General features: G+C 36.9%; 2 protein-coding genes across 2 annotated transcripts; both read right to left on the minus strand.

Annotated features, from left to right (window-relative positions):
- Window positions 1–1,178: 1,178 nt before the first annotated feature.
- LOC112046199 (BET1 homolog) lies at window positions 1,179–1,670 on the minus strand. Its single transcript, XM_024082752.2, has one exon. It carries the CDS (start codon window positions 1,668–1,670, stop codon window positions 1,332–1,334), a length of 339 nt encoding a protein of 112 aa, XP_023938520.1. The 3' UTR covers window positions 1,179–1,331.
- On the minus strand, window positions 1,179–27,843 carry LOC112046207 (zinc finger protein 628). The gene is made up of 18 exons (XM_024082767.2): window positions 27,376–27,843; window positions 27,175–27,275; window positions 26,767–26,839; window positions 25,525–25,596; window positions 24,471–24,646; window positions 23,844–23,931; window positions 22,190–22,403; window positions 21,684–21,757; window positions 21,032–21,256; window positions 20,729–20,888; window positions 20,068–20,236; window positions 19,849–19,986; window positions 11,688–11,764; window positions 10,829–10,966; window positions 10,036–10,143; window positions 8,892–9,007; window positions 8,197–8,523; window positions 1,179–7,473 (listed from the first exon to the last, which is right to left on the minus strand). Exons 3-18 carry the CDS (start codon window positions 26,827–26,829, stop codon window positions 7,279–7,281), a joined length of 2,340 nt encoding a protein of 779 aa, XP_023938535.2. The 5' UTR covers window positions 26,830–26,839; window positions 27,175–27,275; window positions 27,376–27,843; the 3' UTR covers window positions 1,179–7,278.
- Window positions 27,844–27,966: the final 123 nt, after the last annotated feature.

Below are 27,966 nucleotides of genomic sequence, written 5' to 3' on the forward strand. Positions count from 1 at the left end.
GTCTGAATCTGTTTATGAGCTACAAAAGAGCCAGAGCGTATAAAGGTACTTGTACCGAATCGTAAATCTATGATATAAAGCAATAATCACGTAGTTATTGTATACTCTTTGCTCGTAATATTAAAAACTTGGTGTTTGTCTTAATTTTGTCGTCTGTGGCTTATGTTTTTTTCTCGAATTGAAACTGAAAGTTGAAACTTGAAAGTTTAAAACCCAGATACAAAAATATATATTATTGTAATAAAATTTCCATTTTATTCTATGAGTTTCAAGACCTTTTTAATACTTATTGCATATACATCATAAAGTTATGTAAATATCACGTACTGATTTTATTTTAATGTCAGTTACAACTGCACTGAGAAAATATTTTTAGTACCTAATAACAAAAGATTTCGACCTGGAAGTTAATAAGTTATAAAATTACTAATGGTTGAAGGCAATATCACTTGTTACTTTTATTTCAAAGATGTTATACAAAATAGAAAGATACTATTTGATAAAGCAATTGCAGGTACAAAACATGGAAAAGTATTGTACATATTACCAGAAGAGCTAAACGAACTACCTCAATTATCTCAGGATTTGAACCAAATAGACAGACATTATATGAAAATGATAATTTTTCTCTATGCACCTAACTTACAATCACTCATAGACGGGATTGCAACATTACCAAATTGGCAAAATGTTCCATCAACAATTATTTTGGATGATATAAGTGCATACTGTAACAACAACAATTTTCAAAAAGCTTGTGGCATTGCTGCCCTTCTTAATGACACAGCTTATGCATGTTCAAGGACTTTAGAATCAATCTGTAATGTTTTTATTTCTGTTAAACAAGATGTATTTAGTGAACATAATTGCAAAACATTGAAGGAATTATATGAAAATTGTTAAAGTGAACCTAATTTATGATTATGAAGATTTTTTGAATGAAGATAACATAATTTATGAATATATTACTGCAAAATTATCTTATTTCCAATACTCCTACTCTATTTTGATAATATAATATATAAATTGAATTTTAGTGTTTTTTACTTACCAATTAATATTGTAAACAATTTTTTTATACTTAACCTGACTAGCATTAAAATCAAACAGACAAAATCTTTACTAGTTATTTTACAATTTACATTGATTATAGAATAAAAAGTAAAGAAACAATAAAATAATAATGAAATCAAATTACATTTATTCAAGGTTAATTATAATTAATACAATATAAATATAACATGAATATTCCTAGATCAAAAAGTACTATTTACATAAACCCACAATGTCTGCAACCATAAAGTACTGAAATAAATTCTCAATACAATAAATCACCTAAATTTTAAAACTACATAAAGTAAGAAAAATACGAAGATAGAAAAGAGGAATAAATATACTATGTAATAGTTGTGGTTCCCTTTTCCCAGTTTGAGTACTCTTCCCATAGTTTTTCCAAGAAAGCCGGAGCTTCTGTCTACATCATCATCCAATCCTCTTAATATTTTATCTTGATATCGAACCTCATTGCCGATTTCTATCGACATATGTTTTAATGTAGAGATTTTATCACCTAGCTCTCCAGCCATTCTTTCATTTTCGTGTTCAAGCACGTCGTCTGTGGGGGCCCTGGGTATGGGCTGATATGGGTAGCCATCTCTGGCTCGACGCATGCTGCTGCTTCGTCCCGCCGTGATGAATAATGATGAAATCTAGTTCAAAGTTTTATAATTTTTCCCCCAGTAGCTGTATCACCTTTACAAATTATTTTTTGCCATAGGTATTCCGTTATACAAAATTTTCAAGTTAAAATATTCCACTGACAAATATTACGTTAATTCACTTCCTTAGAAATATGAATGAAATTCGTTAATAAAAATTAATTATTCCCAACAAATTACCACAAACAATCGCCAAATCACAATCACAAAATGGAAATTTTGTTTTGACAATGACATTTGGCCAGATCATCAGTTGCGTTCTGTAATCTGTTGTTATTTTGTAATAAAACAAAGTACGAAAATGAGAAATATGTGAACGTTTTTCGTATTACATATTTTGTACAAATTGAAAATATATAATACATGTATTAAATTACAATGTGAAGTTTTTTTTTTCAATGCCACAAAGGAAAGATAAACAAAACGTTGTTTGACTTTGACCGTTTGACGCCGTAATGCCCAGTGCTGAGTGCTGCCAACGTAAGCGATTTTTCGCCATTTCATTTTTATGCTGCTAATCGACGACGAAAAATCTAAAAGGCGTTCGCACATTAGGCTACTCAACTCTAGAGCTTTTTTTTTTTATTTTTATTAAAAGTTATAAAAACTAAGTGTGAATTTGACCGACATCCGACAATTAAAAACTTTGACAATCGATATCTCGATGAATATATCGACGATTACATTTATCTGAAGTGTTAATGGCGCGTATTTCAATTCTCTCGATGATAATTTTTTTAAATATTTCTTTTAATTATTCCCGGAGCTGTAATTTTTAATATAAATTTTCATTTGTTATGAAATTGATAAATATATTATTTATTTATTTATTTATTGTTCTACAAAATACATTTTTAAATTAAGCCTAACCGTGATGTAACCAGTGCACAGTAAGACCAACTGTGGTTTGTATTAAACCACAGTTGGTTTTACTGTGCACTGGTTCTTATTACATATACAATATTAACAAAACTAAATAACAAACAAAAAGAGAAAAGAAAAAAAGAACAATCATTAGCGGGTAGTAAAGCAAACAACATGGTTATTGTGTGAGTGTAGGTATATGTATATCAATAACATTTTCAAATGAAAATTTATATTAAAAATTACAACTCAGGGAATAAATAATAGAAATATTTAAAAAAATACTCATCAAGAGAATTGAAATTCGTGCCATTATCACTTCAGCTAAAAATTATCAAACTAATATTTTAAATGCGAAAATTTGTGTCTAAGTGTGAAAGTGTGTAAGTATGTTTGTTCCTCTTTTACGCTGCGGCTACTGAAGCGATTTGGCTGAAATTTGGAATGATAATAGATTTTACTCTAGATTAACACATGCTTAGGCTACTTTTCATCCCGGAAAAATCCATGGTTCCCGCAGGATTTGTGAAAAACTGAATTCCACGCGGACGAAGTCGCGAGCGTCCGCTAGTAGTCGATATATTCATCGAGTTATCGATTGTCAAAGTTTTTAATTGTCGGATGTAGGCCAAATTCACACTCATTTAAAACTACATTTTATTTAATTCATATAGGTACTTATTGATATTTTGGTGTTTGGGCTACTTTAGGCTACTACAACTGAAATTGTATTAGATATTAGACTTCATGCATGACAAACGGCGTCATTAGGTATCTTTTTAGCCCTTTTAGCCGTTTGTGATTAGGGCCAGCACCGTTGGCAACACTGGTGGATCAAGAAATAAATTAACCCTAAAATTATTAGTACCGACAAGTAAATCTATAAAATAACCAGGGTCATTGGAAACATATAGCGATTTTCAGTATTACTATATTAATAATAATCTAATACTGATAATCGTATATTATATTATTAATAATCTATGATAGCGATCCCTATAGAGGGTGATAGTAGGGATCATTAGCTATCAAATTGAATAAGGTTACATGGGGCAAAAAAAACTGATTTCCGAAAAAAAAGAGGCTTTTCTCTTTTTTTTAAGAAATATGCAGTAGACATTTATTATTCGGTACAAGACTACAAGGCTGTACACCGACCGACCGACTCTTAAATCTACGTACCTGTACAACAGTCGACGCTCCCTGTGGCTCCCTGTATTTGACTTGCCTGTACAGGACCTTTATCTCTCTGTAATAAGATGGAGTATTTTTTATTGGAAATTACCTATTGATTATTATATTTATTAAAAACACTAAAGTGTTTTTAAGATACCCGAACCCGAACCCATGCTATTTTGTATATAATTAATAGCTTATAATTGTTGTTACACGCACTGTTCGAAGTACAGTGCGTGTAACAACAACAGTGCGTGTTGCCAGTGATGACATACGGATCCGAAACTTGGTCGCTAACTATGGGCCTCATTAGAAGGCTCAAAATCACTCAGCGGGCGATGGAGCGATCTATGCTTGGAGTTTCTCTGCGTGATCGAATCAGAAATGAGGAGATCCGCAGACGAACCAAAGTCACCGACATAGCTCAGCGAGTCGCGAAGCTGAAGTGGCAATGGGCAGGCCACATAGTTCGAAGAGCCGATGGACGTTGGGGTCCCAAGGTGTTAGAATGGCGACCCCGCACCGGAAAGCGCAGTGTTGGTCGACCCCCCACTAGGTGGACAGAGGACATCAAGCGGATTGCAGGAAACCGCTGGATGCTGGCGGCTCGAGATCGTTATGCTTGGAGGTCCATGCAAGAGGCCTATGTCCAGCAGTGGACGTCCATCGGCTGAAATGATGATGATGATGATGATGATGAATTGTTGTTAGTGTAAAATTTTAAAATAAACAAAATTATAAAAAAAGTTCATGTTTATGCGGATGTCAAGGAGACGCGTGACGTTTGGTTTATATGGGTTTCACGGGCTTCACCACGCTGCTTGTAGACTCTTTCTGGATCATGCATCATTCGTTATTCTGTGTGTACAACACTTTGCATATTTTCTGAGATCTGGGAATAAACTAGATTTTCTGAAAATAATATTAATTAATTACAATAAAAATGTGAATAAAAGTAAAAACGTTTTATTCAACGAATTTTATTTGTTATAATACATTTATATACATTCTATCTAACAATTGACACCTGGTTGGAATATTAATTATGTTATGCTAATTACAGTCTGAACCTTACCAAGTACGCGCCAAAGTTACCTTAAATGTTAATACCAACAACATAATTTTACAGACATGTCATACTTATAAATCGTCTTCAAAATTTTAAATTGTGAAATAATAATTATTATTTAATTATACACTATACAATACATATTTATATGATTGCTTTCACATTGTAATAATTTACAAGAGTTATAACTGCATGATATAATTTTACACTCATTTATAATAAATGCACTACCAAAACAAAAGTAACCTAACCTAAGTTTAACAAAGTAATAATCTTCGAGTGAAAAACCTCGCTGGGGAAAGTGTTAGCTCAGTTCTATTACTTCTCATAAGATACAACCAAAATGCTTTGCTCTATGATGCTGGGGCCACACTCAACGAAAACGTTAAGTCCGTTAAAATCTTTGATGTACCCAGACTAACACTCGAACTATCGCCTAACGTCAAAAGGCATTATTAATGTATGTAAAATTATCGCATTATGTTGTGAATACACTAATGTTTCCCGTTAGTGTGATCCCAGCATTACAGTATGTTATACCAGTATTTATTAGGTGTGTTTGCTGGTATAATTTGTCATTTAAGGCTCAAGGGTTACCAACATTTTTCAGATAAATACAGTAATTTTCAGATTTAGGTATAATTTTTTTTTTTAATGAAGCAGTAACACTTAAGTAAAATATAGTATTGTATGGAATAAGAAAAAAAGCCTTTTTCAAGTATGCTTTTAACATAATACTTTTTAATTATTTATTATTTTAATCAAAGCTATTTTTTTGTAATTAGTTCATTATAAATTTGGAATTCAATAACTATTGAGTCTGTCGAAAACTGATATTCACCAAGTTTTAAAATCAACACGTCAAATTAATATAAAAGTTCATTGAATTTTAATAAAGACCATGTTTATGCCGTCAAACACAAATAAATAACGGTGTCCTCGGTAAGAAGTGCATTGAAACCAGCTCTAGAATATCAATAAGGCTGAAGTATTAAAATTACTTAATGCAATTTATGTGTTATAATAACAAGACTGCTTCTGTATTAGCGATATTTTTTTCTATACCTAATACAGTTGTGTAATTGATTGAAAATCTCAATATGTTATTGACTAAGTCATGAATAAACCAGAAAGATGAACAATTTTTATAAAAATATGTGTTGTTAAAGATTTATAAATAAGAAACTGTTTATTTAAATTAGGTCACTTATAGTTGTTAGTGCCATAATACAAATATGTACTCTTTTAACTCTTTGGCTGCCAAAAGTGATAAAGCTTTTAATAAAATTATAATAAAATAGTTATCCAGTTTTGATCAGGAGATTCCATCTCAATATATGTAACAGGTTTAATACAATTACCAGGTATAATACCTTTGAGGTTATGGGGATGGGACATTTAGGCCTGTATTAATAGAAATTCCTCAATTTCAATCTTCAAGTTTAAGCAATTTGAGATCATAATTATTGTGATGTTTATTTATATGGTGAGGAACTCAACATTGGCCTCATGAACAAGCTCTTGAGTTGAGTGACATCCATTAATATGGGCCCGTTAATTCAACATTAAGGTAAAATTTCATAAAAAAAAAAAACATACATACAGCCGAACATAGAACCTCCTCCTTTTTGGAAGTCGGTTAAAAATGTGAAAAAAGTCCTATTATTAGAATAAGCATAAATCATTGGTTTGGCTTTAAATTCATTTTGCATATTGCACGCTTTAACTACATGTTTTCATGTGCAAAAATATTATAGTCCAGTTCTTACGCAAGACCTCGATTTATGAAGCATATATAATAAAATATAATAAAATATAATAAGTAAAAACTAAATAAACGATAATAAGTAAAAACGAAAATTTCAGAATGATAAACATTAAATAAGTAAAAACGATTTAATTTCATTTTTCATTTTGGTCTAAATGGTTTTATTCAAGCCAAGCCTGTCAATCATCAGCTGTGTACTATGTTTCTTTATGATGAGTATTAGAATCTCCTTCTGATTTCATGAATATCAAAATGTATGGATGTTTGTTCTCTTTAACGCCGCAACTACTGAACCGATTTGGCTGAAATTTGGAATGGAAACAGATTTTACTCTGGATTAACACATGGGCATTTCCGGAAAAATCTGATTCCCGAGGGATTTGTGAAAAACTAAATTTCACGAAGACTGGACGAAGTAAGCCTGTGATCCTTGGTTTATAGTATGCTTTCATTTCAACACTTGCGTTTGGCCGCCTAAGCAATAATGTACATATAACAGAATCGTATCACTAGAAAATGGTGTCAGTCTTTTCACTTTACAATTCATGGAGAACACTTCGCACTTTTTGGGTATTGTTCGTAAAAATATGTTTGTCGTAGCGATTATGTGCTATGATATCACTGTGCGCATACTGTCTTTAGTGTTCTTTGGATGCACGCCGGGGTCGCAGTTTCCTTTTGGGTCATATATGTATAGGCACGTGCAATAGTAAGGCATCTCTACGCGGAAACTCCATGGAGCACATCTCGCATTTATAGACCCCCTCCTCGGAGGCCGGCGCGTCGTCCACGGGGTCCACCGGAGGTGGGGACGGCGAGTGGGGTCCGATAGCTAGGAGGTCGTCAGCGGGATGTCTGGGTGGCCTGCGGTTCCGGGTCTGTGTTTAAATAATTAAAGCCACCTGAAGACAAGATGCGCAGCGCGACATATGTCGAGACGTGAAAAAGACAAATGTCGACCAATAGCGGCACAAAAAATATTGCTCACTCTTATTTGATATTTCAAGTTTATCGCTATTTTTTTTAAATAATAATAATATTTTTGCAGAATTGTGAGTAACAATAGTTCTTACAATTATAATAATTTCCAACGCAATCTACTGATTAAATCAGCATGCAAATTTTAACAATATTTTACAATATTGTTATATTTCAAAATTATTCACAATTGGTCAACAACGTGTCTTTATCAATTCACGAGATATGTCGTTGACACATCACAAGCTTACTCAAAAAAATGGTAGAGGAGCTTAAATCATACTTTAGACTTTGAATAATAGGTATGCCTATTTTTATAATAGGACCGTGCGAGTGGTTGACACTTTACACACGTGATTATTCCTTTTTTTTTACCTAGTTATACCTTTACCTACTTAGTTTTTACCTAGTGGCTAGTTACCACCCTACAGGCAAATACATACCGCCAAGCGTGTAGAAACCAAAAGGCGTGTGGAATTTCACCTTACACCTAACAAGTTAGCCCGCTTTCATCTTATGTTACATTATCACTAACAATCAGGTGAGATAGTAGTCAATGGCTATGTTTAACTTCAAAATCATAATGGTAAAAAATAGAATAGGCTTAGAATGAGTCTTCGTACCTGTTTAGCTTTAGTGCGAGGCTCCTCGGTGTGTATCATCTTGGGGCGCGGCAGCGGGACGGCGGGGCCACGGCGTCGGCGGCGGCGCGCGGGCGGGGCCACGCGGGGAACCCGGGGGGCGCGGGGCGTGCGCGCGGGGGGAGGCGTCGGCGAGCGGGAGAGCGTGCGCGACGGGGAGTGGGAGCGCGCGGGGGAGGGGGCGGGGGACGGCGAGCGGGACGCGGCCGCGGACGGCAGCGGCGAGGGGGAGCCGCGCGTCCACGGTAGCGGAGATGTCGACAGCTCCGTTTTAATTTTCCGCCTCCTTTTGTATTTCCTCGGCCCGTTCTGTTGAAGATATTTTAATTGTGCTCATTATTCATTAGACTAATTTTAGCACTACAGAACCATGACAGGGGAAATGGTGGTTACTGTGATGCCTCCTTAACGATTATTATCATATGTAATAATTGGACCAACAACTTAATGTGCTCCCTGAGGCACGAAGGTGTCACTACTAAAGTTAGTATTGATACTTAGTTTCCATCAAATGAAATTCTGTTTCAAATCAAATGAAAAAATTTAATTTCTGTACTTGGGAAGTCCCAAGTCCAGAAATTACATTTTTTTCTTTGACCCAGAACCTCAGATCCGAAGCCACGTCGACTATCCACTGGACCAAGCAAGCAGTCAACACTGGAGCATTTGTCACTCACCTGAGGTTGTCTTTTCAACGCCGTGTTTTCGTCGCAATGCTGAATGATATGTTGGGCCAACTCCACGCTAGAATGCATAGGCCGCCCGCAGACAACACAACAATACAGGTACCCTCCTACAAATGGAAAAAATATTACTATAACATATTACACATAAAACTTATTTAATATAATATTAATTATTTGGCTATATATAAATGGTAACAGAAATCAGCTTTCGCCTCGTCAAAAAGCCCGCCTTTAAAAGCACTTTAGACACAAACACAAAGATGCCCATTAGGCTGGCGGCGTTGCCTCTTTGTATAGCGATTCTCCCCAGCGCGCTTTGTCGCGAATCGTATCGCGCGAATTCATACGCGCGTTGTCGAAGTACTAGACATCAATATATCGCGTCCACAAGCATCGCGCGAATTCAAAATACGCGCGTAAATCGCGTGCACTACGCCAGACACGACTCGCGAGTGATTCGCGCGTATTGCTTTTGTATTTCTAAATTCATTGTGTGCAGTTTGCACTGTCATTTTCATCTTGTTGTAAAAAGAAATTTAGTATGTTTCGGTCTTCCTTATTCTTACTTGCACCCAACCTAGCTCTATTCGCCAGTGCAGCTGCCATAAATTGATTATTTCTTTGAATTCACACTCATCATTTGGGAGTGACACAATTATTTGAGGACTGATTATTTTGACTATTAAAATGTTATTATTATTAACTACTAGCGGACGCCCGCGATTTTGTCCGCGTGAAACTCGATGTAAACTTTCAACTACCACCACCCTACCATACCCTACCCTACCCTATACAATAACAATAAAGCTAAAATTGACTACGTTTAAGTTAGAAAACATTTGTATGGGAAAAAGAAAAGGGCTATTTTTATGGTTTTTCCGGCAATTATTCGATTTTTTATCGCCGTAAAAACCATCCTAGATCTTCAACGAAAATTAAAAAAAAAAGAATTGGCCAAATTGGTCCAGGCGTTGTTGGGTTATGCGTCTACCAACGCATTTTGCGATTTATTTTTATATTATAGATATTGAAAACTATTGGAGATAAGCAGCAACCTTGGAACAGGCCCACATTGTATTGTAAGGGTTTTGTGTATTCCCTGTTTACTAATATGTCAAATATGGCAGAGTGTTACCGTTGGCGCGTCTGTCCGGCGCGGAGTGGTGTGAGCGCACGTGCTCCCGCAGCACGACGCGCTGGTTGAACGCGCGCGGGCACACTGCGCATGCGTATGGCTTTTCGCCTGCAACAAGTACCAACATTAAAAATATTGAAATACCCCCATGACTTCTATCATGACAAAGTGTAAATTTTTGTACCTAGCTCTCGAGACAAGCCATTGGCCAATTTAGCTTCATAGAATACATTCACAACTGTGCTAGAGAAGTTAAAAATCTAGATGTTTTTTTTTATTTTTGTTTTATTTTTTACAAGTTAGTCCTTGACGACAATCTCATCTGATGGTAAGTGATGATGCAGCCTAAGATGGATGGAACTAACTTGTTAGGAGGTGGATGAAACTCCACACCCCTTTTTCGGTTTCTACACGACATCATACCGGAACGTTAAATCGCTTGGCGGTACGTCTTTGTCGGTAGGGTGGTAACTAGCCACGGCCGAACCCTCCCACCAGCCAGACCTGGACCAATCAAAAAAATCTCAATCGACCCAACTGGGGATCAAACCCAGAACCTCCGTTTTGTAAATCCACCGCACATACCACTGCGCCACGGAGGCCGTCAAATATAGAGGAAACCAACCTTATAGGTTTATAAACTTTACTTAAGGCTGTAAGGAGATAAAGTTAAACACAATCGTTAAAAAAATATATTACTAATAAAAACGATTATTATGATATTCTCTAGGTATGTACCTAGGTAAGCGGTTTGAATGATGATGATGATGATATGATAATGATGATCACATACCGGTGTGTATCCGCTCGTGTTTCCTTAGCGTGCCGCCGTCTGCGAAAGCTTTCCAACAGAACCGGCATGCGTACGGCCGCTCGCCCGTGTGGATGCGCACGTGGATCTGTTGAGAGCTGCGCGACCCGAACACTTTGCCTGAACAAACATATATTTTTTTTAAAGAATAGTTTTTAAATTTATATTTTACTTGGGATAGACGAAGAGAGTGACTTGAGTGGAAAAGGGGAGTGTTTGATAACAAACAAAGGCGCCTTTAACCCTACACACAACTACAACAAAGATTATATATATATATTTTAAATATGACTAACATTCCCATCCCCCTTCAACTATTCGGGAAAGATTGTATTAGGTGTGGGTATGACAATAGGCCAGCGGAGCGGGGATCGAACCACCACCCCACGGTGATGTGTCTGACCGCTTTATCCTTGAGCTACTGAGGCTCTTAATTAGATCTTCATTACATCAGATACCTATAATATTGAAAAAAAAAATGGACCTAATTCGAATCTGTGAACATATGGAAATAATTTATTTGTTGTATTTGAATCTGAGGCACATCGAATATTCTCACGGTTGGCAGAGAGAAATCGGATCTCACTATCATACAAAAAAAAAATCATGACTACTTCGGATCGTATGCAGTGCATACGATCCTACAAAAAAACCTAAAAATAAAACTTGAACTTTTCTATATTATGGTTATAAATAAGGTAGTAACTGTCACTGATTCATTCACTAAAGCCGCTACAGTACAATTATCTTAATATTAATTTAAATGAATTTGCTTAGAAAGGCAAAAAAGAGAAAAAACTAGGAAATTAATGAACAATTAATTAAAAATATTTCTAATTACCACACTCTCTGCACGGGAATTGTCTCGCGCCGCTTGCAGAGGTCGTATTATTTCGACCTCGGCCCATTCGTTTTAATCTGTAACAATAGTTTATTAAATTAATTTTACTGATGTGCTAGTATAAAAGCAAGATAGAGTACAATCAAAATTGGCAAAATGCATTGAGGCTAGAGATAACGTTTTTTGTAAATGTAAAGTGTGTTGTGTCCATTAATCTCCTATTAAAAATGGATGCACAATCAGCTCCCAAAAAACGTCTACACTGAATGAGTGCCAAATACAACTTCTTGGCACTCAATTCAAGCAGTCGCATTTACAAATTTAACCTCAAACTCAATCCTTAAGGTTGAATTTGCTCTGAATTTGGGATTTTTTTGAATATTGACTATATTAAAATATTGACCGTAACTGGAAGCTTTATATTGAGAGTAGCATTTCCGTTTCCGTCGATTTCATACCAGTTTTCGTACTTTTATTGACGTCACGTCTGGCTATGTGGCGCCACCTGGCGGTGTCGGGCTCGGGAAGTTTCGTAAATCGCTGAGCGCGACTTTAGCTCATTGGCGTTTTGTTTACCGTCGAAGCAACATCTTGCAATCAGTTGGTACTCGACATTGCAAGATAAAGTGTAATAAGTGAAGTGAATTCGCTGTGAGTACTTTATATTTTATTACGTTGTAATTATTACGTTGTTACATACAACGTTAATGTAATTAACGTTAAATTATGTAAAATTTCAAATTTCATTTGAAAATAGTACGTGATCATTATTTTAACGGTTTTTCCGTTCGGATCACTACTTCATGTGTTTGAAAGTCTTGCTTTTTTGCAAATGTTTTCGTACTTGCATGTATATAATAATATTTTCGTTGTAGTGATTTTTCAACAGTTAAAATAGTATTAAAAGTGGCGGGGCCCAGCGGGCTTCCTAAAAATGTGAACTCAGAAACCAAAGTGAACGTTCTAGCAATAGACTGTTGTCTAACATATATACTACAAAACGAACGCGTGGCCAGTGGCTTTCGTTTCAAAGGAGTACATAAATTACGAATGCTCGAAGACAAGTCAGACAAAGAGTTTTTGGAAGTTACTCAAACATATTGTTACTTCAATTCAAACTGGCATTGAAAAAAGGTTCACAAATCCCGCCAGAATTTAGCACAGGAATTTTGATTGGATGTAAATTACTGGCCTTATAAATCGCCACCCCACGCAGGGGCAAGGCGTAGACACTGTTAACGTCGCTGGACACATTTGCAGTCAAATATAGGTCTAATAGATTACCGCCCCTCGCGGGGGCAAGGTATACACAGTTTTTTAACGTTCCTGGACGTATTTGCAAAACCAACTTACTGAGTAAGGTACAGAAAGTTTAAATATTTCTAGACGTATTTGCACAGTCAAATATCGGACTAATAGATTACCGCCCCTCATGGGGACGAGGTTATAGAAAGTGTTAACATTCCTAGACGTATTTCCAGTCAAATACTGAGGATCGCCGCCCCTCGCAAGGGCAAGGCACGAATAGTGTTGAAATTTCATCACGTAGAACACACAACACGGAATATACATATAATGCGCAAACGCTCATGCACAGCCATGCTTGCATGATAATTACAACCCACCCTCGCGGGGTGTTTATCTCTTTATATAAATTATTCAAATACCGGTGTCCTTGATCGCCACCGTCGCGGGCGTATGCATGAAGAGTAATGTTCCATCGCGTGGAACATACAACACGGAATATACATATCTGTAATGCGCACACGTTCATGCACAGTCTTGCTTGCATGATCAATACAATCCACCCTCGCGGGGTGTTTATCAACGATGTATGGATACGAATATCTTATCTATCTATATAAATTATTCAAATACCCGTGTCGATGTCGTGTGTGTGATCGCCATTTTTCATACATTCCCCTCGCGAGGGGCGAGGGGAATGTATGAAAAATGTTAAGATTTCATCGCTTGGAACGCTTGCGCAGCCTTGCTTGTATGATCATTATAATCCACTCTCGCGGGGTGTTTATGAGCAATGTACAAGAGACTAATGTCCTAAAGCCCTTGCAGGCTGACTCACTATCTTTTACGTTTGCTAGTTGACATATACAAAATTGAGTTTCTATGTAAAAATGTCATTTATTGCTTACTCGTGAATATCCCACAGTAGGTAAATGACATTTTTCCAATTGATATAGGTTGATAATAAAGACCAAAATAGTGAATAGGCCAACTAGATTTGTAACCAATGGGTGAATTAATTACTTTGTAACAATGGCGTAAAAATCTGATGAACGAAAGCGTCAGATTAAAACATCATGTACTTTTTGAGGTTAAAGGCAGGAAACTTATTTTTCCGAATACATCAAAGTTTTCTAAAGGTATTACTGGATGTATACAGTTTATTATTTGCAAAATTTATAACCATACTCCAGGTTTCACAAAACTTAGAAACAAACGAAAAGGTAAAACATATTATGATACCCTCCGTCACCTAGCAAATGTAGAAAAACGCATAAGCGGTAACATAAAAATTTCTATTAAAACAAAGGATTCTAAATGAATCCTTTTTCAGGGGCTCGAGGCCCATCAAGGGTATGATGTATGCTTTAAAGTTTAATGCATCCAGAAAACCTAAATTATTTTGAGATAGACTTCATTTCAAGCGGTCTTTTTAGTCACCTTTTTCACCACCTTTTTCAATGGGAGAAAATGGTGGCACCAGAAACGTACAGAGGTTAATCTGAGGTTATCTCCTACCGTTCTCTCGAATAACCTCGTGTTTTTCTTAATCTATATGGAACATCGTTCCACACTCCTGTTTTGGAAGAAATATCAACAATTGTCTACTTAATGAAATACAAAGGATCATAAAAGCACCATGCTCTGTTGTTAATACTGAAGCCGGACCAATATTTAACCTCATTTCCACTTGCTAAATACGCACAGCATCAAAAACTCAGTTTGAAGAATAGACACAAGCCTACTTGCATGTGTATGTAATAAAATCCCAAAGGTGCTTCCTACGTTTTGTATACAGGGAATTGTTGGACATTACTTCCTTGTCATTTGAACTATGCATGTCTCATTCTCAAATACTTTCTCAATGCTATCGAATTCGCAGCATATTTTGTAAGAGATATGTAGAATTAAGAATAGACAATTTTATCATTTACTAAGAAAATAATACGAAGCGTAGATGTAGACTATATCGAAAACTTGCCCGTTACCATTGAATGAATAAATGACCTTGTTTAATATAATCAGACTGCTAGCTACCTACTTCACTGACACCCTCAGCCAGTGTTTTTGTTAGTAGCAGATGCCTTTGACCACGCTTGGGCAGCGTTACTAAACATTCACCCTCTGAGGTATTCATGGTCACGAGAGGAATAGCTACTGCATTCCAATAAAAAGGAAATGTATGTCATACTACTCGTATATGCCCCTAGAATCAAACTCACCTCCTAAGCAACATTCAATTGGACAAAATGACTGCCGTTACATATTACGGAGGAAAAGAGAAATGAGTTTAAATATAGAATATAACAGTTAAAATTGCAAGATATTTATGTCTAGTAACCTTAATTAGACTATCACTAAGTTCACAACAGTACACAATAGTATACGCGGCAGGAACAACAAGCATGCAAATCACTTGTTATACAACATCGCCATCTTCTATACTTGGCGCTTTCATTACTGTAGCATAGAAAAAGCTAAGCTAAGCTGATTGTGAAATAGGGTATTTCGGTGACTGATCTATACTCATTAAATAAGGTGCACGTAGTCCATGATTACTTGTACGTATCCCGAGATGTAACTTACGCTCAAGTTGTTTTATACGATGTGTACAGTGTGTATAGGGAATTTCCCACTTGCTTTATGGTATCGCCACCACTTACACTGATTCTCAGAGAATCATCAGAATCGGTTGACAGGAATATATTTAATAGCCTTGATAAGAGTAAGTCTTATGTCATTTGGATCTCAGATTCCGAGTGCTAGCAGTACCAATAATTCTATAGAATGAAGACAAATTTATTATAATCACGACAACGGACTTAGCAGTTACAAAACTGTTAGAGGTAGTCTTCAAGAAATATGGGAAAACCTGAAATTATTTTTAATTTCCTGTCAAAACTTAAAAATCGGCTTGTGTAGTGTTTGTCTAAAAGTAAAAGTTTTAGTACATTATATGACCTAATGTCTAAGAACTGACTCGGTTTAAGTTTCTTGAATCTTCAAGTAACCTACTTAAGAGATCAATAACTTTGTAAAGCATATCCTTAAATTCATGCCAAATTGTTAAGAAAGCCTAAAAATTCCATGCCACCAGTTTGGAATGTCAGTAACTTCTTAATAAGTTATTTTTTCAATAGTTATATTTTTGTAGGTACACTCTGAAAGGCGTGTATATGACCTAACATTACTTATCTGATGATTACTAATCTGATGATTTTATTTAATTTTGACCGCAATTTGGCTCAAAAACCGATAGAAGTATTTACTCTGGCTGGAAATTATTTGTAAATAAAATAATCACTATCATAATTTTTCTTTAGGAAATAATAAGTCTATTTCATTATTAAATAAAATAACTATCCACTACGACTAAATGCAACAAGAATTAATATTAATTTCTTTGTAATATTTTTTTTTTTTTTTTTTAAAACCGCCTCGCATATGGTTATAGCAGAATGAGTAAAGACGTCACGTAAGAAATCTTCATAACGACTATATCGGTCAGCAGTGTTTTTCCTAAATAATTTAGTGTGAATATCAATTATATGATGAAATCCCTAAAATTAAAAGTATTGAACTCCAATCCAAAAAATGTATGGTATGTTTTTAGTTCATTGATTTATTTTTGAATGTGTTGAGAGTTGGAGTCGCGAGATGAACGAAAACACGTTAAGCACTGCTAACTGTTCTATTTATTAATATTTGTAAAATATAGTAAATGGCTGATGACATATTATGACACTTGAATGTCAAAGAGTTTGACATTCAAGTATCATTCATTCAATTGACAGTTTGAATAAATAATATCCACAGACAATAGATACTTATTACTAGCTACCATTGTACCGTAGACATGTATTTTTGCAACATTCCAACAAAATGGAATATTGTATTATGCACAGACACAGTAAGTCAAACTTCGTTACTAGCTTGTTCTCTAAATAAAGCCTAATCGAATTAGAGATAATATTGTTATAAAAAGTTTTATTTTAATAATCACATTGGCGAAATAATACCATAATGTGGCGTCACCAGGCGAAAACAAACAGGCTCTCAATATAAAGCTTCCAGTTACGGTCAATATTTTAATAGCAGCGTTTTACCTGAAATAAAACGCATATTAAAATACTTACCTCACTGGAAGCTTTAAGTAATTCCTGCCTGGTGATATATTGAGCCAATGAGCTAAAGTCGCGCTCAGCGATTTACGAAACTTCCCGAGCCCGACACCGCCAGGTGGCGCCACATAGCCAGACGTGACGTCAATAAAAGTACGAAAACTGGTATGAAATCGACGGAAACGGAAATGCTACTCTCAATATAAAGCTTCCAGTGAGGTAAGTATTTTAATATGCGTTTTATTTCAGGTAAAACGCTGCTATTTTAAGGCCTTTAAGTATAATTTTCTTTACCAATATTTCTAAAACTAGCAAAGCAAAATTGGCCAGTTTTTAAGTGAAATTTTCTACATGATAGTGCGTCCTTTTTAACCGACTTCCAAAAAGGAGGAGGTTCTACGTTCGGCTGTATGTATGTTTTTTTTTTTTTTTTTTTTTTTTTTTTTATGTATGTCCAGCGATAATTCCGTCATTTGTGGACCGATTTTGAAAATTCTTTTTTTGTTTTAAAGGGTTTGATTCCAGGGTGGTCCCATTTTTTTCATGTCAGGATCTGATGATGATATCCTGGAGAAATCGAGAGGAACTTTCGAAAATCGTAGAGACGGCTAGTGCGTTTGTTAGTGTTTCCATAAGGTATTTTAAACCACTACAATTTTATGAAGGTTTGGAGTTGGTCTGATGATGGGGCTGATACACAGACGATGGAACTCGTCAACGATTTACAGCAGGTACCTTTTGTTTGGGCTTGATTTATTTGTATTGATGAGAACTTTCCACCTAAATAGGTTGTGACTGTATTAAGGGTCTGATGATGAAGACAAAGGACAGTGAAGAGAACTCCTCGACGGTTCACAGTAGCTACCTTGTGTTTAGACTTGATGAATTTGTATTGATGAGAACTTTCCACCTAGATGGGTTGTGACTGTATTAGGAGTCTGGTGATGAAGACGAAGGATAGTTAAGGGAACTCCTCGACGGTTCACAGTAGCTACCTTGTGTTTTGACTTGATAATTTTGTATTGATGAGAACTTTCCACCTGGATAGGTTGTGACTGTATTGGAGGTCTGGTGATGAAGATGAAGGAGAGTTAAGGGAACTCCTCGACGGTTCACAGTAGCTACCTTGTGTTTGGACTTGATAAATTTTATATTGATGAGAACTTTCCACCTATATGGATTGTGACTGCACAGGGGGTCTGATGATGAAGACGGAGGATAGTCACCTTTCACGTTTTTCTGAATATTCATATTACGTGTGGATAAAGGGGGGGGGGATTGGGATTGTAGGACTTAGATACTTATCATAAGAAAATAACGTTTCAACTAATTGCTCATTAATTTTTGTTCACACTCAGTTAGGTGTGCTAACACTAAAAATTAAAAAATAAAAATTTTAATAAAAAAAATTCAACCGACTTCCAACTCAAAAATTAACTTAAACTAAAAAGCAAAAAATAACATCTTACCTATGTGTTACCTTCTGATCAGTTTGAAGGCGGTGCCAATCTAGTGTCATGTTTTAATTAATGCCGTTTCTGAAAGAACCGCAGAAATTGTGTAATTTAAACGGCTTAAATTAAAACATCACTGGCTTGGCACCGCCTTCAAACTGATCAGAAGGTAACACATAGGTAAGATGTTATTTTTTGCTTTTTAGTTTAAGTTAATTTTTGAGTTGGAAGTCGGTTGAATTTTTTTTATTAAAATTTTTATTATAAGAGGTCAATGGTTGTGTCTGATGAAATGCCTGTAATGTTAAAGGGCATAAAACATTTTGCCCCAGGCTGTCTAAACATATAGGCATATTTAGCAATTTAATAAATATCAAAAGGATTTTATTCAACCATTCGTGTTGCATAACAGTCACTAAAAATAACGAAAAAAACGTGTGCTCCTGCTCCCACGTGCTGCTCGTGCTGTGGTGCCGCTTGCAGCAGTACAGTGTGCACAGTACGTGTGTACCTATTGTTGGTGCGCGGGCGCTCGGCGTGTCGCTCCGCGTGCGCCAGCAGCTGCAGCGCGTCGGTGCAGCTCTCTCCGCACACGTCGCACGTGGGCTCCTGCTCCCACGTGCTGCTCGTGCTGTGCTGCCGCTTGCAGCTGTACAGTGTACACAGTACGCGTGTACCTATTGTTGGTGCGCGGGCGCTCGGCGTGTCGCTCCGCGTGCGCCAGCAGCTGCAGCGCGTCGGTGCAGCTCTCGCCGCACACGTCGCACGTGTGCTCCTGCTCCCACGTGCTGCTCGTGCTGTGGTGCCGCTTGCAGCTGTACAGTGTACACAGTACGTGTGTACCTATTGTTGGTGCGCGGGCGCTCGGCGTGTCGCTCCGCGTGCGCCAGCAGCTGCAGCGCGTCGGTGCAGCTCTCGCCGCACACGTCGCACGTGTGCTCCTGCTCCCACGTGCTGCTCGTGCTGTGGTGCCGCTTGCAGCTGTACAGTGTACACAGTACGTGTGTACCTATTGTTGGTGCGCGGGCGCTCGGCGTGTCGCTCCGCGTGCGCCAGCAGCTGCAGCGCGTCGGTGCAGCTCTCTCCGCACACGTCGCACGTGGGCTCCTGCTCCCACGTGCTGCTCGTGCTGTGGTGCCGCTTGCAGCTGTACAGTGTACACAGTACGTGTGTACCTATTGTTGGTGCGCGGGCGCTCGGCGTGTCGCTCCGCGTGCGCCAGCAGCTGCAGCGCGTCGGTGCAGCTCTCGCCGCACACGTCGCACGTGTGCTCCTGCTCCCACGTGCTGCTCGTGCTGTGGTGCCGCTTGCAGCTGTACAGTGTACACAGTACGTGTGTACCTATTGTTGGTGCGCGGGCGCTCGGCGTGTCGCTCCGCGTGCGCCAGCAGCTGCAGCGCGTCGGTGCAGCTCTCGCCGCACACGTCGCACGTGTGCTCCTGCTCCCACGTGCTGCTCGTGCTGTTGTGCCTCTTGTAACTGTAGAGTGTACAATTTAATATTATGTATTTTTCTATATATTAGAAACATCCTCTATCATATTTTAATGTGATTTTATACCTGTGCGCGGCTGCCACGTGCCGGCGCAGCAGGTCCGCGCGCTGGAAGGCCACGCCGCAGTCACTGCAAAACAGCTCCGGCCCGCGCACGTCCATCATTCTGTCCCGATCTCTCTCGCGCTCGCTGCCGCTGTGCGCCACCGGCGACAGTCTGAACTCCATGTCGTCGCCTAGAAACAAAAACATTTTAATATTGAAATATTAAGGGATTCAATTTATTAAAATGAAGTCATCACTCAAATGGGATAGTTAGATAGTAGATAGAGTAGTTTCTGATGTCAATGCATGCATTACTTTGCTGAATCTGTGTTATATGCGAATGCGCATGCGCAGCTATGATTATTATGCTAACCTTTGGCTTTGTTAAAATTGATTATGAATTGTAATGAGTTATTGCAAAAAATATTTTTTTATTATTTTATTTATGGTCGAACTTGTAAAGAATAAAAATAAAAGTAGAAGAAAAAGGATTGTTTCAAAGTTCTCTAAGAACGCCATCTACTGGTAGTTTAAGATAACAAACACCGTAGCACTATGCCTGTAGATGGCAGCACGCATCTTAAAAGACTCGCCCCATTACACTTTTCGTAACGCATTCATAAACTTACTTCCCCACAAGAAGAACAATTCCTCCCCAAAAGAAGTATTAAGGTGTCACTTGCCAGAGTTGTCCTCGTAGACGAGGTCAGCGGCGGGCGCTGCGTGCGCCGCGGCGGGCGCCAGGTGCGGGTGGCGCGCCGCGCAGTGCGCACGCAGCGCCTCGCGCGACCAGCACAGCTCGCCGCACTCGCCGCATTCCACGGGCGAGTCGCCGCCGTGCACCTGACATCCAATTTTAACCATCTTCACACAAGTAGATTATCAATTTAATTAGTTTTATTGATTTACAATGACAGAAATTGATCAAGAAAAAATTAAAAAATATATAAATGCATTCTATTATCCTTATTGGTTCTGGTACTCACCCTCGCATGCGACTGTAGCGCTTTCTCTCTAGCGAACCCTACGCCGCAATGCCGGCACACGAATGGGCGCGAAGGGTCTGCGGGGGGCGGCGCCGGCGCTGGAGGCGAAGGCGAGGGCGAGGGCGGCGAGGGCGGCGCGGGGGCTGGCTCAGGTTTGGGCGGCGTGCGGCCGCGGCGCGACCATTGCTGTGTGCGCGCTGACGTCATGTGCTCCCACACGCCGTTCTGCGTTTACATACAATCATACCTTACTATCAGCTCCCCTGGACCAATAGCCTGTGATAGCTAGACCTTTGTCATTTTAAAAAGCTGAAAGTATGTCAGTTCATTGCTCCTACCTACAGTAAGTATGACAACCAACTATAAAGTACTCTTTAGTATCTACTAGCCAACCCAGTAAAGCTTCACTTTGAGTTACCCTTTACTACCCATACCCTAAAAATCCTATGACCATATCCTAGTTCTACCCCACCAATTTTCAGCCAAATCGGTTCAGTTCATGAGTTATAAAGAGCCATTAATAGCTCATAAGTAGAATCCATCCAGATTATTTTCATTTTGGGAAGGGGAGTTGTTTAATTGTATAATAATAATAATAATAATAATAATAATTTATTTATTTGCTTTAAACATGGGTTATAGGTAATATTACCTCCACTGGTTCTGCAACCTTTTTCCGTCTACCTCTCTTTTTCTTTGTTTTCATTATTGGTGGAACAATTTCTTCTGTGAACAAAGATTAAAGGAAGTATTGGTATAATTGTATTAACAGTCTTGGTAAGGTACTGAAATTTTTTAGTATATATTTATTGACATATTTAATTTTATATGAAATACTTTTCATCCAATAACTCAGCCAGGTGTCATCATCATCATCATCATCATCATATCAGCCGATGGACGTCTACTGCAGGACATAGGCTTTTGTAGAGACTTCCAAACATCACAATACTGAGCCACCTGCATCCAGCAAACTATGTGCACCACTCATTGCTACTTCAGCTTCACAACTCGTTGAGCTATGTCAGTGACTTTGGTTCTTCTGTGAATCTCCTCATTTTTGATTTGATCAAGCAGAGATCCTAACACAGCTCGCTCCATCGTCAGGCATACTAGGACCTAAAATAGAGGATGGACGTCAAAAATGACTGTACTTACCATAATCTATCATGTCAGGTGTGTCTGGCACCATAGCATGCACTTTAAGATGGTTCATGAGGTCACACTTGCGCACATATCGGACCCCGCACAGGTTGCAGGCGTGCGGCCGGTCGTTCTGATGCGCCACCATGTGGTTCATGAGCGCGGCCTTCTTGCGGAAGCGCCGCGAGCAGAAGTCGCAGGGCCATGGACGCATTGCTGTGTATTCATCCTACAAAGGGGACGATGACTGGGTTTGAATATATTGATTTTTATGATACACTAGCGGACGCTCGCGACTTCGTCCGCGTGAAAGTCGATGTAAACTTTCAACTACCCCTACCCTACCCATACCCTACTCCTTCCCTACCCTATCCTACCCCTACCCTATCTCTACCCATCCTACCCTTCCCTACCCATATTGTGTGTCTGGAGTTATAGCGTCAGGAAGGAAAACGAGACTTATTTTTATACAGTAGATTGGGGTAAATAAGGTCAATGTTAACTAATTTATACATAAAAAGCAAAGATTGTCTGGATACTTGCAAAATAAATAAGATCATAAAATCTATTGAAAATCTTTTATCGTAATTAGATGAAAATTCATACAGTTTCAGCTTCCTTACAATAAATGCGACATTTTTCAATACATGAACTATAAACAAACGCACAAATAACAAAGATATTAGTAATTTTGTTTGAACGCCCATACAAATCTAACGATCATTACGGCCTACGTCATTAATTCATACCATTTTGTATGGGGCGTTTTTCAGGGATCCGTGGCAGCGCCGCAAGTCTGACCCTTTAAATCCCTGCAAATACCCTGTTACATTTACGAAATTGCTTTATATACTCCTAATTTATATACAATTTAAAAAACAGTCATTATCCTTAATATAGTTACAATGTATAGTTGTAAAAGAGTAGTCTGAGAAGGATATGACGACACTCGATTATTTAGTTTTGACTCGTGTCGATGCTAGGTGGCATAAGTTGTTTCTCTGAAGAGTGGGAGTAAGTACATGGGGGCGTCCGGCTGGGCACGATTGGTGATATAAAGCGCTCGCTTTCAGTGTTCCGATGGCGGTCAATCCGTCAACATTCCTTGTGGAGTAATCCTTCTCAGATTATTGTCTTGAGCAATGATTATTCTTGGTTACATCATAATTTGTTAGTCAAATTTTTCTGACATAAGATGTGAATATTTGTTCAACATTGGGGTTTCTATTTTTAAATCCACTTCTGAGTTTCTTAAATATTATTTATAATTATTTCACAGTCGCTAGTTGCCTCAATTGGTGACAAAAGGGCTGCCTCATTTTGTAATGCAATAATCAACCTGGCTGCAAAATGTGGCAATGCAGCCAGTATTCTTGCCACTATTGCATGTAGGCATGAATTATAGATATATGTTTAATGTATAATTATATACATATGTATATGTATAGTTATAAGAAAAGGTTAGCTTAAGTTTGCTATTGTATTCTTTCTCAATAAAAATATTCATACAGGTCTAACCACTACTGGACCAATTTGAAAAATTCTTTCACCAATGAAAGATACATTTTATCATCAGTAACATAGGTTACGTTTTATCCCTATATTCTCACAGGAACGGAAACTATGTGGGGCGTCGGCTAGTACTAGATATAATATAACTTAATCATACTTGATCTGTAGGCAGTGGTACATCTATGTCATTCTCAATTTTAACATCTTGAATGGGTACTGCTAAATGTTCTAAAGGCACTTCAACTCTGAAACAAATTGTAAAACAGGATTTATGATGTAGGCAGAATGTACCAACTTTTTTCCACATTAATAACTGTCCTCCTTTATAACTTTATTTTGCAGTTATTTCTATTTATACATTTTCTATTTTTATTTTATTACATATTAGCCATCAATTGCAATTTCATTAGTGACATCGCGAGATATTGAGAGGCTAAAATCCATCAGTGCAGGGCGAGGGAGCGAAGCGGAGAAATTAACTAAGAGCAGAGTTGTGTACTGCGTTTCCTGTCTGCCGGAGCGGAGCAAAGTGAGAAAGTAATGTGGAGCAAAGTTGCAGACTATGTTAAATAAATAAACGTTAAATTTAATTTATAACCCCGCTTTGCTTACTGGTTTTATATGAATTTTTAAACTAGCTCGCCAGTCCCTGTCCACTTAAAAGGAGCTGAGATTTTAAGCAATCCTATTGCTTAATATTTCTCCGCTTCAGTAGACTGGCAGCCTAATAATATATTTTGGCTGTGGTAATAATTAATTATTATTCAGCAGTGTAAATTTTTACCTTTCCTGACCCCCAGGTATGACCCAGTCATCAGTAATGACTTCTTCAGTAACACACTCCACACTAGGGTCCTCCGCCAACTCAGCACTTTCTGTGTAGCTCACAACATCTTGAGAAAGGAACATCAGGTTTTCTGCTGCCATTTGATCTGTGTGTGCTATTATTTCTTCTGAGGTCTATTAAAAAAAGCAAATAAGACTATAGAAAATATTTGTCAGACATTGAAAGGACATATCAACAAAGAGAATCACATACTAAAACTAATCTCAACAAGGTGTAAAATGACTAGCAAAGTAGCAATTTATACCTTCATTTTAAATGTTTGTTTGTGGAATAATTTTAGCTTTTATTATTTACGTTTTTTTCTTAACAAATTACTATGGACTCCAATCCAGAAACACTGGACTGAACTCTTTTTACTGGTTCTGATCAAAACCAAATGAATCCCACCACGGATGTGGTACCAGTGGAAGATACATTTGTTACAATTTAATGTATTATTGTGGTACCATGGTAATGTCAAACAGTAAATCCGTCCCTTAAGGTAAGTGTGCAATATTATAATTTGCCACTATGCGATACAACTATATTCAGGCATCTATTTTATTTCTGCATATAGTGCACTTAGTTTTTTAGTTTCATGTGCAGTACTTACATAGCTGTGGGTGAAATATTTGCTGAATACAAGTTTAACTACCTACCAATCCACGGAGTATAAATAAATCCACGTGCTCAGTTCTAAAAGAACATTCTGTTAACTTACATATCAGAACAATAAAACAAAATTTGGAAACCCCTGGATGTAAAACTTTATTTATTTTCCAATTACTTTCAACTAAATTAATATATAATTATCATTCTCATTGAATGTTAATTCTGGGTCAGAACCCTCATACAGTGGACAGTGCCTTTATATATTAAAATCAGCTATATTAGCTATACTACACAGTCTGCACATTTATTTTGGGGCTCATTTTTAATTTGTTTGTTGGTCAACAGTACACATAGAGAAGGGCTATAGTATAGTGTCAAATTAATTTTATTTAATACTTACCATATTGCTATATGATTCATTCTGTTCAGAATCAATGCCACATATTACTTCTTCAGATGCCACTATATTGGACTGAAAAAGAAAATTGTACAGTTTTTACATTATAAATTAAGTGTTATGAGTGTTATTGGGTTATAGCTATATATATAAACTATACTTTAAACAATTATTAACCCCATTCCCTAAGGACTCAAATAAGATAGTAGATTGTTATACAAGGGGCTAAAAAGACCCATTATATACGAGGTATTTTTAGGGCCTGAGACGTAAGTCGAGGGCCGCCTAAATAGAAACCGAGTATATAATGGGTTTAGCCCTGCGTGTTACACTCTGCTTTTCACTACGATTGCAAGAGAATAAAATAGTTTAGTTCAATATTCAATGATTTATTTAATTGAAAATTAAATGTACAAAGTCTACAATTTTGGATATTATGGGAGATGCTTTTACCCGGTAACATAATTTCTGACTACTATGAAGATGAATATCGAGTATATGACGTAAACGTGGGAGATAATAGTTTAAAAAACTCCTTTCGTAAGTGAATCCATTTGTTGTTGTTTTCTTCACTTATTAAATTTTTCTTAGGTAAGTATTTAAGTAAATGCGTTTGGACTTTGATGGTAACAGATTGAAAATTTCATCCATCTCCAAATTAGGATCACCATTCTCAGTAGATGAAGACACCAATAACAATTAATGTTGAAATATATATAAGTTACGGTCACAAATTTACAATTATTTTCTGAAATAAATCAAGTGTGTATTATTTGTTTTTTAAATTCTCGCTTTTTAATCTTATTTTTTTCACATGAGAAAAAGGCAAAGGTATTACACCGTAAAGGATGTCCCATGTCTTCAATAAAAATTAAATAAAAAAATGAACGCATTCCACAGACAAGAACGCTGCATTTATTTCCAATTTAAAGTTTTTTATTTATTTTTCAAAACAATCAGAGCCTTACCTATAATGATTCAATTTTCGAATAAAACCTCCTCCGTTTTATAGTAGGCTAGTACTCGTAACAGACAAGAATTAAAAAAACAAAATTACTTTAGCCCCTAGAGGCTAATTAATATGCTTGTTTAGCCATGCTGTGGAGTGGTAATATGACAGTGTTTTTGAGCAAGAGTAGTGAAAAATATATTTTACTGACAAATTAAGTTATGATATTCTTTGTTTTTAATGAATTACTGATCAAATTAAATGTATTTAATTAAAGAAATTAAATGTAGACTAACCTTGTCCCATGGAAGGTGGAATTCCTCTGTTTCCATTTTGATTTCATCTTTAATTATATCCATGTTTCTATTACTGTACAACCAAAAGTGGAATTAATATTACAAGAAGTAACTAATATTGAAAAAATGAAAAAAATACTGAATAGAAAAAAATGAGGTATCTGCTAGTTTAATTTACTAAATCTGTTCTGAATAGAAGAATGATACTCTTTGTTACAAACCTTTTAAAATTTTAGAGGTGAATAAATATATCACTATATTTATTATAAAATAAATCAGCTCCAAAGGTGCAAGTCAATGATTATATACAAATCTATGGAAATGTTAAAACTAACAAAGGTAAAAAAGTTTCCATATAACTTTTATTTTCAACACAATGAAATAAATATATGCAAACTGAATACTTACATTATAAATTCGCAAGAATTAGTACATTTTTGCAATAATTACTGTTATTCTAGCTAGTTATATCGACTCAAGGCTGTCAACAAAATTCACTAATCTATCATCTGGAATCAAAACATCAACATAACCTTACCTATCTATACAGTATTACTTTCGCAATATTCCATTTTCATATAATAAAATTACAGCCTGTAAGGCACCTACCGACAGCTCGACGGGAGCGGTTCACGAAACCATTATTACAAGCCAAAAGGCTTAACAAAAATGGTGTCAGAATTGAGAATTATAACGATTATTAGGTTACTTGTCAAATACATACACAAAGAGTACATTTACCATAACTTTTCTATTGCGTAAAAATTAGGAAAGATTATGAATCTTACACATATTGATCACTTAAATAAATAGAGACACCTCGTATAACTGTACGTTTACATGACGCAATCAAAGAACTTATCAATAGTTCAACATGGATGAAAACACAATATAACCTATGGCTATGATTTTACTGACTCTAACCTTAATTTAAAATAATCTATGTTTCAAATAAACTTTTATATTGGAAATATTTGTATATTATTTGGATAAATAGCAAATGGCTATCATGATAAAAATATTCATTTTCCAAAATTCCATTTTTTGCCACAGAACAAAGATCACGATCAAGTGTATTATCTATGATCACGATAAAGTAAAGATTAGAAATTCAGGCATAGATAAAGTCATGAAACGACTCAGAGGCATTATTTTTTATAGTCAGACTCAGAGGCATGATTTTTTATAGTCAGACTCAGA

This window comes from Bicyclus anynana, chromosome 14, assembly GCF_947172395.1.
Source record: "Bicyclus anynana chromosome 14, ilBicAnyn1.1, whole genome shotgun sequence".
NCBI classification, from domain to species: domain Eukaryota; kingdom Metazoa; phylum Arthropoda; class Insecta; order Lepidoptera; family Nymphalidae; genus Bicyclus; species Bicyclus anynana.

Bases quoted from the DNA above. Each gene is read 5' to 3' on its own strand.
- LOC112046199 (XM_024082752.2), bottom strand. From the start codon at position 1,670: ATGCGTCGAGCCAGAGATGGCTACCCATATCAGCCCATACCCAGGGCC.
- LOC112046207 (XM_024082767.2), bottom strand. From the start codon at position 26,829: ATGGATATAATTAAAGATGAAATCAAAATGGAAACAGAGGAATTCCAC. The intron at 23,932-24,470 runs GTAAAAATTTAC...AATTTGTTTCAG, and splicing joins ATACCTGGGGGTCAGGAAAG to AGTTGAAGTGCCTTTAGAAC. The intron at 10,967-11,687 runs GTAATTAGAAAT...ATGTTTGTTCAG, and splicing joins ATTCCCGTGCAGAGAGTGTG to GCAAAGTGTTCGGGTCGCGC.